Source organism: Macrobrachium rosenbergii, chromosome 45 (assembly GCF_040412425.1).
Source record: "Macrobrachium rosenbergii isolate ZJJX-2024 chromosome 45, ASM4041242v1, whole genome shotgun sequence".
In the NCBI taxonomy this organism is placed as follows: domain Eukaryota; kingdom Metazoa; phylum Arthropoda; class Malacostraca; order Decapoda; family Palaemonidae; genus Macrobrachium; species Macrobrachium rosenbergii.
Genome location: NC_089785.1, coordinates 32,419,795 through 32,434,771, shown reverse-complemented (window position 1 = coordinate 32,434,771; position 14,977 = coordinate 32,419,795). Strand labels below are relative to the sequence as shown.

At 37.3% G+C, this 14,977-nt stretch overlaps 1 protein-coding gene across 33 annotated transcripts in view; it reads left to right on the top strand.

Moving 5' to 3' along the window:
- The window catches only part of Itpr (Inositol 1,4,5,-trisphosphate receptor), a 226,011-nt gene that overhangs the window by 185,807 nt on the left and 25,227 nt on the right, over positions 1 to 14,977 (top strand). For 20 of the 33 annotated variants that reach the window (XM_067089002.1, XM_067089003.1, XM_067088988.1 and 17 more), the window contains 3 exons: positions 7,762 to 7,955; positions 8,316 to 8,424; positions 13,013 to 13,048. In XM_067089002.1, the coding sequence (XP_066945103.1) occupies positions 7,762 to 7,955; positions 8,316 to 8,424; positions 13,013 to 13,048 (339 nt within the window). The remainder of the gene's footprint in view (positions 1 to 7,761; positions 7,956 to 8,315; positions 8,425 to 13,012; positions 13,049 to 14,977) is intronic. The other 13 variants (XM_067089008.1, XM_067089009.1, XM_067089006.1 and 10 more) reach the window with 1 other exon arrangement.

The window sequence follows — 14,977 nt, the reverse complement described above, 5'->3', positions numbered from 1 at the left end:
GCATCAAAAGGACTCTGTTATGTTTTGTAAGCATATTCTCATGTACAGAAGTCCATGATTTTGCAAGTGTACTGTAATTTGCATTTGATGAGCATATTTTGTGTATGAAGATTTGCATACTTTGTGAATTAATATTTGCATGGTACATGTTAAGGATGATGATGAGATTTTTATGTAAATGTATCAGATATTTACGTCACTCATACATTTACTATATGACGTGCATGTTCCATTTTATTGCCCATACAGCCTGTCATTTTGACGCACATGGTTATATTGTGTTATATTTATTTTCTGCTTTGTTTTTATGTTTTCAGTCCAATGGTGTCATTCCATAATCAGAATGGTAGAGTACAGTATGTGTGTCTTGAATCTTCAGAAGATATTTTAATGGCACTGTGACTATCATAAAGAACTTACAGATAGAAATAGGCTATGGAAGTCCTCTTGCTTCAGTCACGTTTACTGGAGAAGCTGCTATTTGACTTCTTACAAGTGAAGGGTTGTAGCTAGCACATTACCTCTTATCTGGGTGCCTTTCCTAAAATTAGCATGCAGTAATGAGAATCTTGCTACTCCCTCCCTTTCTCTATTGTATGACGAGGTGTAATTTATATTTAATATCTCATGAAATTAGGGATGCAGAAATTATAATGTTTTGGGTCTTTGCCTTCTTTCATTATCTGTTGGAAACTTCATGAAATGGTCACAGTTCCCTGCCATCTAGAGTACGAGTTCTAATAAAGAAAAAAATTGCATGCTTAAGGAGAGAGGAGCAATTTTTTTACAGAAATGTAAATATGAATGCAACAGAATGCTGATCAAGGAGAAGACAGAAGATTCCAGAGTGTTTTCTGTATTTTGATGAAAGGTACAACAGCCATATGCTTAGACTTGAGCAATCAGGACTACTACTAGCAGCTGGGCTACTCTTGAGGTTTTAATGAGTAGTGCTGCTGTTAAAAATTTCATCTTGAAACTCCATACTGGCAGTTCTGAGGTTACGTCTGACTCGGCTTACGTCGTTCTGAGGTTGCGTCGCTCTTCAAATATATTCATAAATGATTATTTCCCGGGTTACAGCGCAAGACTGGAACTTTAATATGGCTCCAAAGCAGCAGAATGGTCAAAATTTGGAGATTTTTATGAAAAGCTCAATCAAAATGCAGGTTGTGTTGTTTTCAAGACACCCAAAGGATGAAAAGTAAGGTTTTCTTGTGATTTTTGATGATGTCTCGGGTTATGCCGTTTTTCGGCTCACGTCGTGGTGTATTAACGGAACCCCTGATGTAACCCTGGGACTGCCTGTACAGTAGTTTGACTATGATGAGAAGGGGAGAAGAGTATTTAAGTAGAGATAAGTAGCAGGGAAACTTGACTGTTGGGAAGGTCTACAACTTGACTGTTGGGAAGGTCTACAAAGTCGTAGGGAATGGATGTCATTGAGAATCTGGACCAGACGAAGATTTGGGCAGAAAGTGCATCAGGTAGAAGGGTTTGGAGAGAGCTGTCATTAAACCCTGTGACAGAAACCCTGATGTGATAATGTTAATGATATTATTGGACTGAATACTTTTTATTAAATTGTGGTTTCCCTACAGCTTGATTGTCGGCCATTGTCTGGAGCTCTGCAAAGATCAGCCTGATTTGGTCTTGCCCTCAGTAGATGAAACCTATTCATATGGAACAAGTCCACAGGGGTCATTGACTTGAAATTCAAGCTTCCAAAATTCAAGCTTCCAAAGAATATGGTTTTCATTAGGAAGAAGTAAGAGGAAGTACAGTAAAGGGAAATACAGAAAGAAGAGATTCCACTTATTAAAATAATTAATTAATAAATAGATAAATAGATGAAAATGTATTAAAATGCAAGGAGAATAGTATTAGGGTAGCAATGCTTTGCATTTTTGCTTGAACTTCTGAGGTTCCAACTACACGACATCCTCTTGAGTGTAGTTTTGTTCAAATAATACCTGAATATTAGCTTGGAGGATGGTATCAAGTTCAGTCACAGTGGAGAGAAATTCCTGAATAAGGGAAGGATACAGAGATGATATCCCTCTTGAAGCTGTTGTGAGGGGAAGGAATCAGACACATTAATGGATTCCAAGCACCATCTCCATAAATCAGCCAGTCAGTTGGGATATTGAAAAATATTTATAAAATTAATTGGCAAAGTACCATACTGTGTGTGGGCTGATGGATGAAAGCAAACTAGTTTACCAAAGCTGAATAGTTGTAACCAACAGATCAAAGGAAGGGAGGATATGATTTTATAAAAATAGATTGAGGAACTTCTACAACTCCATGAAAAGATAAAAGCTGCCATTTCTTTCAGTAATTGTGGAGGAAGCACCATTTGAATGCTCCTCAGTTACATAAGAAAAATGTAAAAATGGATTTGTCACTCTAGGCTTGTGTGATGTCATGAGGTATTCAGAGGATTGGCAAAAGTCATCGGTGGGAACCAGAATTTTGTCCTGATGTCGTCATAGCTGTTGAAGTGTGAAAGGGGTTCTTTTTAGCCTAGCAAAGGTTTTGTAGTATATGGACCCCTAACAAAAAGTCTCGGTGGAGACCTTGGGTCTAAGAATGGCCTTTCATCCATGCAGATTTGGCTTGAACTGAACTGAAGTCCTTTTGTCTCTTAAGCTTTTAGCTGGTCAGTGTGACCTAGGAATTTTAAGTTTACTATAGAGAGATTTAATTGTGTAAAATATTTAAAAGCCAAGAGCACCATAACAAGGCCACTTCCTTGGAGAGAAAAATCAAGTTGTTCATTCTGGAAGTATGTGATTCTCGCCTGTGCATTATTTGGCAGTAGCTGTCAAGTCATTTGCCTTTTTGGTTCTTTCCCAATTAGTGGGTCTTCATCATGTAAGAGGAAATTGCTGACACATTGGAAGCTTTGACTGAGACCAGAAAAAATCTTAATGTTTTGGATCCTCATGTTGCACAGCTTAGTGACTGATGCTTATCCTCTTCTACAGCTTTTGAACTCTTTTTGCTTTTACAGGCAGTCCCTGCTTATCGGTGGCATCGGTTAACGGTGTTCTGGTTTTACAACACTTGGCTAACATCATTAACCAGATTTTTGGCACTAGTAAGCAATTTTTGGTGCCAGTAAGCAGTTTATCGGTGTCAGTAGGCGGTTTATCAGCGTCGGTAGGCATTTTGTCAGCATTGGTAGGTAGTTTAACGGCGTCGGTAGGCAGTTTTATCTGTGTCAGTAGGCTGTTTATTGGCATCGGTAGGCGGTTTATTGGTGCCAGTAAGCGGTTTATCAGCTTAGATAAGCAGTTTATCAGCGCCTGTTGGCGCCTACAGTGTTGTAAACCCCATTTATACCATAATTATTTTCAGGTTAATGACAATTGTCGGTCATTGGCACTCAGCCGGAAACAGAACCACCGTCGTTAACCGGGGACTGCCTGTATTTTATTCATTACCTCTTTTTCTGTACCTTTCAAACATCAGGAGGCTAATCTATTACTTTTATTGGGGTTAAGCTGTGGGTCTTTTTCCTTCCTCATTCTTTTGCTGGCTAAGTAAGATCTGATATTAGTTACATGATCCTAGTGTTTGTTGCCCCAGTAGAGCTATGGCAAGCTTGTCAAGGGTAGTTTTGGATTTGTGAGTGGCAAGGGATTGCTTAAGATGCTAAAGACTTCTCTTTGAGATTAAGAAACCTTCCAGAGCAAGGTACAGGACAAATGTGAGGTGTTTGATGCTGTACCAAGTGAGCACAGCATTCAATAAATGTTTGAGGTGAGAGGTGCCATGCTACAAAAATGATTTAGCTGCAGTGTAAGGAAACTTGACATGTGAATCAGTTGCTCATAGTTGTTCACTTAGGTATCCAGATATGTAATACTGATATGTAATACTGAGATATCAAGGAATTAGATGGTTCAGACATAGAATGAGACTGTGAAAGAGGCGTGTGTCCAGAAAATGAGATTTGGAAGTGGCAGAATAAATACAAGGGGGAAGTTTTGAAATTCTGGGATAAAAGGCATTGATATAGTTCTAGAAAAGATGGGAATTCAAGCAGAAAATCTGCAAGACAGATAAGTGTAGAGATAACAGTTGATGTTTTGAGAGAAGATGAACATAAAAGTGAAAAAGGTGAATTATGTGAACAATTATATATTTTTGTTTATATTTTCATGACTTCACACAACAGTAGGTTCAAATTTTAATCTTCATTGGGCAGTCCATATACTAAGACCGTAGTCTGCATTCATTCTGTCTGACGTAAGCATGTATAAACATACACAAACATTCAAGGAATGCAAGTTATAAGGTTGAAATACAATTCTGTATCACCGGTTTACACTAGTGTACTGTACATGACAAGGTATTGTCAACTCTGTGTATTTCACAACACACACACACACACACACACTCACACACACACACACACACACACACACACACACTGATCAGTACAAGCATACATGTGAGAAATCAGTGAATGTGGAATAATAAATTGTTGCAGTACAATGCATTATTATATCATCTTGCATTTGCTTGGTAAATAATGTTCCTGTATATAGAGAAATAGCATTGTGTAATGTTATGTGTTCATTTTCATCTAATTATGTTAAGTCACCTATAAAATGCCCCTTCAGTTGTCCAGAACTTCCCACAAGTCATTGGTAGCTATCCCTGTTAGTCCAAATTAGAGATCTTACTTTACCATGGCAAAATTTGTAATAAGAAAAAAATTGAAATATATTTCAACATATAAAGTACAGACCCATTAATCCTAAAATAGCTTTGAACTGTGCAAAATGCATCAAGGTACACAAAGCAAAGCATTTCGTAGAAAGCTCCCAGTGTACATTCCCCACTAACTGCAAGGTTCTTGCAGAGAGGAGAATGGTAGGAGGGCACTAGTACTTATGTTCAATGCTTTTGATTTAGAAATTGTTGTGCTACAGTAATGTTAAAACATAGTTATTACAAATTCTTTAATTTTTGAACAGCATGTGTCTTCATGAGGTTAAGAAAAGGAGGATATAGTTGCTGGAAGTCCAGTCCCATGAAAAAACGATGGAGTATTGGCAAAAGAAACTTCTAGTTAAGTTATAATCTTTCCAAATAAGGATTTTCCAGAAGGTAAACACTTCTGTAAGTAATGGGTCTGCAATGGAAAATGAATACAGGTAGTCCCTGGGTTACAACGGGTTCGGCTTACGATGTTCCGAGCTTATGATGCTTTTCAAATATATTCATCAGAAATTATTTCTGGGTTTATGACGCATTTTCCAGGGTTACGACACCAATCCGACGGAAGAAATATGTCTCCAGAATGCCAGAATAATAAAAATTTGGAGGTTTTTTATGAAAAACTAAAAAAAAATGCAGGTTACATTGTTTACAAGACACTCAAAGGATTAAAAGTAAGGTTTTCTAAGGTTTTCTTACAATTTTCGACAATGTCTCGGCTTACGATGATTTTCGGCTCATGATGCAGCGTAGGAATGGAACCAGCATCGTAAACCGGGGACTGCCTGTACAAAGGTCACTCTCCAAGAACAAGATGTGTAATAGCCATTATGCCAGGAACCATTACTTCAAATAGCTGAGGTATAGATCATGGAAATGATGTGATGAGTTGTCCAACTCCCTCCCCACTGAAAGTACAGGCAGTCCCTGGTTACTGGTGATTTGGTTTTACAGGGCTTGTCTAGTGATGAAAATCGGTGATTTTCGGTGCTGATATGCACCGATTTCTGCTTACTGGTGCCAATAAATAATCAGGCATCAGCACCAATGCATACTTAACAGAGGCGCCGGTAAGCGCTGAAAATCGCTGATCTTCGGTTATCGCTGATTTCGCTTATTGTCATGCCGTCAGAACAGAACCCCTGCCGATAACCGGGGACTGCCTGTACATACCTCCATTGTTTCAGATAGCTGAGGTACAGATCATGGAAATGATGTGATGAGTCATTCAACTCCCTCCCCAGTGAAAGTACATGGGCTCATGATATTGGGTCCTAATGACCACACATTTCTCAATGACTTGTCATAGCTAATAAATCAAAACATGCTGGAGCAACAGCATGGGTTGTATACATGAGGTTGGTAAAGAATCTAGAGGCTGATACATAGGAACCACTGAAGATGATGGGGTGTACAGAACAGCAACATCGCTTGGCAAGGCAGCAACAGTAGCAGGAACAGTTCCTGACTATGATACAAGGAAGGCCATGAGCACAAGAACCCGCAACCAACTACTTATCTCATAGTCAACATGGCAAGGAACTTACCCCAAAGAGTAGATGCAAGCTGAGACCTGAACCTTTTGTAAAAGTTTTCACCCATGGAATGAAGTGCAGAGGTGGATTAAGAAGGTACGCCTTAGAAGGCGGTGGATGATGGAGGCTAATGGGTGACATGAAATGGAAGCAACAAACCTTACAGTGGCAGGAGCTGTCAGAAAGTAAATGTCACCAAGTTAACATTACTGCACAAACCATGAACCCCAGATGAGAACAAGGCAAGGGCAGAACGTTACACAAACAACCGAGTGCATGCAGCAAGCAAAACATAAACTAGAAATACTTGAACAGAAATTAAATAATTTAAAACCTTAATGAAAAAGTAAGTTGAAAACTGTTCTGATGTTGAAATGACACCATTTAGATATAATAAAAAAAACATGACTAGTAGAACACTAGGCTACTCAGGATAAAACTGCAACAACACCTCATTTGCAAGCCAAAAGGTACTTCAATGCAAAAACTAACAAATAATTATAATTGTATAAGATACCAGATCAAGACAGAATGAAAATGCCATCAGAATGCTACCCTGTCCAAGGCACATTATGAAACATGGTAGAAGCTCAGTGAAGTCCTCAAGAGAATGGCAGCATATCAGCTTTTAGTAGAGATGCAAAAAAAAAAAAAAAAAAAAAAATGAAAACAGGGACTGGGAGTTAACTGGGTATGGGTATTTGGACCTTCCCTTAAAACACTTTGCTTTGTGCAGCTGGATGCATTCCGCACTGTTGAAGGCTATTGTACAATTAATAATGGGTTTTTAAAAGCAATTAGCTTTTCATTTTTAAATAATTGGAAATTAGTTACAGTATGGATGATCAAAGTGCCATTTAGTTTCTACAAATGTTATGATTGTCCGATAATATTGGCAATGTTTTCATTTTTCAAGTATTATTGGAAGCTTTTAAAGGTAGCAAGGTTTGTCAGTAGGTAAGTTAATATGTTGTGCATAATGTAGCCGAAAAATTAGATAAAAGAAAATTTTGTTAAATGTCAAATACAGTAACACCTCAGCTTCACAGATACTTTGGGGATCTGACCCTTCTGATAAGTAACAAAGTCAGTTAAGTAACAAAGACCCTATACTATGGTCTGCACTTTAATATTTTCTGGATATCTTATGTTTAATAGCAATTCCAGATAGTTCCTAAACTAAACTAACCTTTACTTCACATTTAACAATCAGTTTAAGAGATATATTAACAAATTTATTACATCCAAAATGGTGGCATAGAAAGAAACAGTCCAAATATGGTAGCCGATATGTACAGAGATCTGCTAAGTTGAGTTGTTACTTACACTTTGTATTTGTTTGTTTTAATAAGTTTTGTATTGCAAAATAACTAATTGGATTTTTCTCATATGAACAAGACACTCTTGTTGCTATTATAACAGTATTCCCAGTACTGGAATACAATAATGTGTTGTTAATCTGTCACTGAAGGTATTCATTCACTCTTTGCAGCTTGCTGGCCGCATGGACCACCTTGTCATCGAGCAAGATTTTAACTCGGTTGTGTCTGTTTTGGAAGCCGAGCTTCGGCCACTCGTCTCTGCTGAGTTGTCAGTGTTGGTGGATATTTTGTACCAGCCTCACATGCTCTTCAGACCAGAGAGTGAAGCAAGTCTGAAATGTCAAAATGGAGGCTTTATTTCAAGGTACTGTAATAAGAGGTTTGTCATTGGCTGGAGACTAATAATATTTGTACTTTACATCAAAATTTGTAGTTATAATGTCTCGAGGATGTTTCGTGAATTTTGAATGCAAAATTACAGTTTTTCTTGCAGTGTTATTGAATGTGTTATGTGTCTGAAATTTTTATTTAATTTTGTGAAGTATGCTTTACAAATAAAGCAGTCATGCTGACTAAGTATTATTAAATTAAATGCATTCTGCACCCATAATGTTAGGTATATGGTTTTTAGTCCTTCTAGCCATCTTTTATACTTCTTGAAATTGCATTGTATTAGTAGAAGAAGTATATTATCATTCTTTATATGTTCATCTCAAAACTGCAGATTAATCCGACATTGTGAGAAGTTGCTAGAAGAGAAAGATGAGAAACTGTGCATCCAGGTGCTGCAGACATTGAAGGACATGATCACGGATTCAGAGTATGGAGAGAAGGTATGTGATGTGCTTAGGATTTTGCAATTTGAACACATTCAGATCATGCACCTCCTTTTATGATTGTTTATCTTTTGAATTCATTGTATGATTGTGTGTGGATGTCGTTTTAGATCCAGGCATTTGAACCAGATGACCCACCTCTAGGAACTTGTTGGTTATGTATGTGAAGAGATGTGTTGCATTTGCCATTAGAATAGAAAAACAGTTATCTCTGTTTCCCCTCATCACCCTCCCCTAACATTCAGTTTTCATGACTTCTCTCAAAATGAAGAGAATGTAACTTTTTGGTGAAGTTATGTGTCTGTGGGACTTCTGCTTAATGGGGTTCATGCCTACAGTGGGCCTTGGGCAGCACACTAGGTTTTACTCTAGGGTCATTGCAGCGCCCCATGCGTGCCCAGGTGCGTTGTTTTCTTCCCTTTCGTCTTCATCAGCTCCCATTGGTCTCATCGCCTAGCATTTCAACTGCATTAATTTGACCTGGCTCCAGTTTCAGGCTAGAATTATGACTTAAGTTGTCAAGCTGAACCACTTTTTAGTGCAGTAAATAAAATAACTTGGAGTAAATCGTAGCTCTTAACTAAATTAGCGTCGTGAAACTTATTAGATGAATTCATGATGAACAGCATACTGTTGTTAACAATACTATGGTTGAGCAAGTCCAAGATATGAGATTAGTTTAAAAGAAATTGTGACATTTTAATTCTTTAATAGCAGAATTGTTAAAGTTCTATTGTGTATCTTTGATATACTGTTTTTGGATAATGTTTAGGGGCAGAAATGTGTTTTTAATGAGAATGGGCCCATTATATATTTAAAGTTATGTTGCTCCTGGTTATATTAGCAAGGAAAATTTGGGCTTTGAAGTGCATCCTGGTATTCTGGTACTTTAGCACATAATTAATAATACCTATAACTTTTTAGTGTCATGTTGTTCTCACACCATTTGGACAGTTGCAGTTGAAGGAAGGTTATCAGTTTTGAGCTTATGCTTCTTACACCTCGAGTAAGCAACTGACATTTTCATCTATAAGATATTAGGACAATTGCTCATTGCCAAAGATCCTGTCCCCTGTCAACCCACTTACACACACATACCCACACACACGCATATTTCAGCTGTGTTGGTGCTGTTGTACTTTGGAAAAAAGGATGAATTAGTACAGTAGTACCTCAGACTTCGAACTTAATCCATTCCAGAAGGCTGGTCGAAATGTGATTTGTCCGAAATATGAAACAAATTTTCCCATAAGAAATAAAGGGAATCAGGATAATTTGTTCCAGCCCACCCAAAAAGTCCTCCTTTTAAAATTTTTTCCATTATTAATGCGTTCAAAAGTTAAATTAAGAGTGTAAAGTAATACTGTAAAACAGTACGTTATACGAAGTTAAATTTTTTTAAAAATTTGTTTCTGTGTATGAGCTAAAAATTCAGTTTACGAACTGTTTGGTGAGGATGGCGCGTGGCCAGCTGGGTTTGAGGGAGGAGAGAAGGGATCCCCTTGGGGAAACTGAAATGGTTGCAGTAGGCAAAGGTTGATAACAAAATCAATTTTATTCACATTTTGCAAAGATAATCAAAGGAATTGATAGTGTATGTGTCCAGTTGTGTGTCTGTGTGCATGTATGTTTATGTTAGAGAGAGAGAGAGAGAGAGAGAGAGAGAGAGAGAGAGAGAGAGAGAGAGAGAGAGAGAGAGAGAGAGAGTAATCAGCATCTGGCAGATGTGAAAACAATCCCTCACATGTGTATGATTGTCAACGTGTTTACGCTTGGATCTTATGTGCAAGAAGGAGATTAATTATGCCACAACACATCAACTTACCATTGGCAAATGGCAGAATTTAAAATTATGATGTAATAAACATGAGGATTTTGCAAACAAATAAGTAATAAAGAATGCAAGTAAGAAAAGGAAAGAGTGATCAAATAACTTTTCACAAAGAAGTCGTTTAAACAAACAACCAAAAGGTGCACAGAAGCTGAACGCGGCACCAGTGTGTTTCATGATGTGGGAATGAGTTACTTTTACAGTGCTAAAAAATCGTAAAAAGCAAGTGTCACTCAATAGGTATTTTACCGCATTAAAATGAAATGATTTGGGCAAACGAGTGTAAGTGAAAGAAATGGGCGAAATGTAGTGAAAGAGAAAAATCATCCCAACCCAGCTGGGAAGTCAGTGGGAAGCAGAACCCCATTTCCCACCCAATAACCCACCACCAGCCACCCCCTCCCTCTCCTCTCTACCGTCTCACTCAGTGCTATCCTGAACACTTGCTAAAGTAAGACTCCCTTGATTTTTTATTGTTACTGTATTGCATTGGATTGTTTTTATATTGAATCAGTATCTTAAATTTATTGTGAAATTCCCTTCTTTTATTTTTTTATGTGAATTGTTACTGCTTTTATATATATACAATAATGTTTTTTCCTTCTATCCTCAACAATATAAATGCCCCTCCCTCTATCTCAAGTCAGCTGTGCGTCACCATGGTGACATGATTTTGTTCATCTTTTATGTTAAGTTTTATTGTGAAATGCTTTTTTCTTTTATTTATTGTGTTGAATATGGTTGTCATTAAACTACAGTATATATTGTAAAGGAAAAAACATGTTAATAGTTTTTCTCGTAGGGCTCTGTAGTCCATCGAGTACAAGTATAAACAAGACAATCAGTCAGGGCGAAGTATGAATATTTGTTTGACAAATGAAAAAATTTCTTCAAAAATTTCAGTCGAAAAACGGAATGTTCAACACGAGAAACATTCGATAAACGAGGTACTACTGTACAGTACTGCATTCATCACTGTGTAAGACAGTTTGTTAGAGTATATCATTTTGCTTTTGGATTGCGACTTTTTGCCATGGTATGCATACTGTACATATATAAAGCATGCTTCAAGTTAGTTTTTAAATAAATGGCAGATATTACTCCCACAAAATCACATGAATTCCAAAAGAAAACCTAGTATTTTGAAACATTTTTTGAAATAATTACAGTTATTTTAGTAGCGGTAGTGCTGTTTAATCTATTACTCCCACTTGAAAAATATTTGAGCAATTTTGTTCCTTGGAATTGTTATCAAATTTCCCATATCAGGAATATATATCATCTGCAAGACTTACAGAAGGGTCTTGAAGCAAATACTCCTTAGGCCAGTTGGATGGCCACAGCACACCACCACCTGTTCATGAGACTAATTTCGCTCCTTAAGGGGGTTGTATCTTGGGATGCCATGTAAACTGAACGAAAGCTCCATACAGCATCACTTTGGCCTCCAGATATGTTGCTTTTGGCCTTGTAATTTTCACACATTTTCATTGAACAAATTATTCTGGGCATAATTTTCACACATTTGCTTTGAAGAAACCATTCATGGCATCCCCATGAGGGTATAACAATGTGACACTGTGGTCTTGTATATGTCTTATCAAGGATAATTTGGCTTTAGCAACCATTTATTTTTTTTTTCAATTGTGAGATCTGGAACACTTTTTATCTCGGCCACAAAGCACGATAAATCAAAGTTATAACATTTGTTGGCAATGTCTATTGCTGCCATAGTGTATGTTCAGGTTTCTTATGAAGTCAGAGACTGATTGTTTGGTCATTATTCACATAATAGTCTGTATACATTTACGTGGAATGAGCTTAAATGCCACATATGTGCTTAGTACACCTCCACAGAATAGAATGCTCATGTGCACAAAGGAAGCAGCAGAGAATAGTATCACATTGACACTGAACTGAATTACATGGAGAATGTTTAAGGTCCTACAATATTTTGAAAACGTCATATATTTTTACAGGCAAGTTTCAGATGAAATTCAGGCATGTTACAGTTAGATGTTGTCTCCTCAGGTGAAGGCTGAGAGTATTGCCATTATTATAAGATTTTAAAAATTTGGTGAGCCTTATTAATCATTTCAAGTTCAGCCACTCATCATCGTGTGTGTGCCACATGCACCTCATATTTAGCTCTCACTTGTCAGTGGATATTTTCATGGCTCATCTTAAGCCAGACTGTGTTGTGGTCGGGTCTTCTTAAGAAAAGGTTGAGAATTTGCTTGAAGATTAAATATTTGACATAAAATTTTCATTGATGTGAGGCATTCAGTTTGTTTTTTGCAGCATTCATTCACCCCTCCCCCAAATCTGCATTGCACTCTGCCTTTTACAGGTCAAGCTACTTAATAGTAATAATCTTCCTCTTACTTTTCATCCATTCACATTGATTTCTTCCTTTGTAACTGACCTCATTATAAAACAAATCCATGGGCGAACACTACAAGGCTTGGAAAACATCTTGGTGATCTTGTTCAAGTACTCAAGAATAATTATGATAATTTACTGTCTTCTTTATTACTACAGTAGTTTTAATTTTTAAAAATCATACATTGGAGTGTAATGTTTTATTTAAGACACATTTTTTTAATCTCATTGTATAACGACCATTCATCATTGTCACCATCACCATCATCATGGTCTTGAACAGTAGGATACATGAAAGATATTGATGTGCACTTGAAAGGGTTTTAACCAAAGCATGATTCTCATACAACAACCTGTTTTTCACATTTGTAGGGGGAAGCAAGTTTTGGAAAAGAGGAACTGAAAATGGTAAGGAAAATCTGCGGATTTGCTACATGCAGCTAAGAACCTTGTCAATAAATTCACTCAAATTTGTCTGATAAACATCAGTTTTCATTGTTCATTGCAAAGAAAGGCATTGTATGGAGCAATTCCTCACCAACAAGGATGCAGTGGCTGGTGTTTTGATGTTCCCTGGTGTGTGAAGCTATTCATTCAGTGTTTCTATTCACATGTTCACTGAAGAATATGAGGGATATGACACTTGACGCTCGCATCCGTACGATTTTACTTGACGTTTCAGTGTTTTTTATGTTCCACCCCTGACGCCATGCCATGATATTGTTTGATGATCGTGTTTCCAGAATGTACTTCAAAAAACTTGAGAGATGAACTCGCCGAGACTCGAGTAGATATGCACGTCGTATTGGTGTGTTCTCTGGCTCTTCTTTTCTTTCCCCAGCAGTGTCTTCTCATCCAGGGAGCAAATTCTTCAAATCTCTAGTTTTCTTCTCTTCATTTTTCTTTCTTTCTCTCTTTATATGGCCAATAAAATGTTTATCATTCATTTATTATTTGTATGCATGTCCACAACTGCTTTTCTTTATGAGTTTCATATTCATTCTACTCTGTGATTCATGACTCAATTTGCTGTATGTTCCTGGATGAAAAACTGTGCATTCTGTCAACTTGTCCAAATGAATATTTGTTCTTTGAGCTTTGTGATTCTTCTTTTGACAGCAGTATATATAGCATTTCTCACCTTTCGTAGGTCTGTGAAAAGCCACACAAAGGTTTCGTAATACTTCTGGTACAGATTTCAAATGTGTCTTTTGATCTGTTCATTGTTGGTTTTGAACTTAATGTTGATATAATAGAACCACTTGTTACTACAGTTTGTCAAGTGATATATTTGCATGTGGTCTTTTGTCATGTCTTAATGGCCAGTTAGTTTGGCTGATTACTTGATTAGTCAGTGTTATGTTATACTACTTTAAACAGAATATCTGTAGATTACTTTTTAAGGCCTATTTTTATCAATATTAGGAAGTTTAGCAATTACATATGAATAAAAAAAAATACTTGAAAAGCTCTCCTTTACCCAGGAATATAATATTAGCAGATCTTAGAAGCATTTTTGTAAAGTTATCAGACAAATAAGTGTTCACACAGTTGACAAGCCATTGCCTGCCTTTCTTAGTCTGAGACATTGCTTCAAAGTGGGTGACCACATGTGCAAAAAGTGGGGAAATCTGGGATCATTGACGGTGAAATCTCTCAGTAGGATGTAAACCCCACAGTTTCTGATACTATTCCCTAGTCAATATTATGTACAGTCATGTTTGATCTATGACCCAACATTTACACAACACTGCTTGTCACTTTTACTGGGTTATCCTAAGTTTTTTGATGTCTTTTCTTTACTGTCTTTCCCATAAAGGGCACTACCTACAGTTTGGTGTGTGCAGCAGACTTCAGACAATAACGAAGTCTGCAGCATCATTTTCATTTTTCATCATTTCACTTCTACCTCCTCCCACTTGGCTGTCCAACTTTTTAACTTTACATTGCTTCTGTTTTCACTTCCCATATGAGTGTAGAAGAAAAGCTCCTTTAGTAGCTGTTGGACATGAAAAACCTTCAAAGTTACCCAGACTTCCCTTTCAGCTCCCATTCTTGGATCTCTTCCTGTTCGTTGATGCCTTTTAGACTGGCGTACAGGTAGTCCTCACTCATCGGGAGTGTCGGTTAACAGTGTTCCGGGTTTACTCCGTTTGGCTAACAATGTCATCAACAGATTTTCAGCCATGGTAAGAGATTTTTGGCATCAGTGAGCGGTTTATTGGCGCCGATAAGCAGTTAAGGGCACCGATAAAGCAGTTTATTGGTGCTTACGACATTGACAACACATTTATTACCAAATTATCATTGATTTTCGGTTAGTGGCGCTTGGCTGGG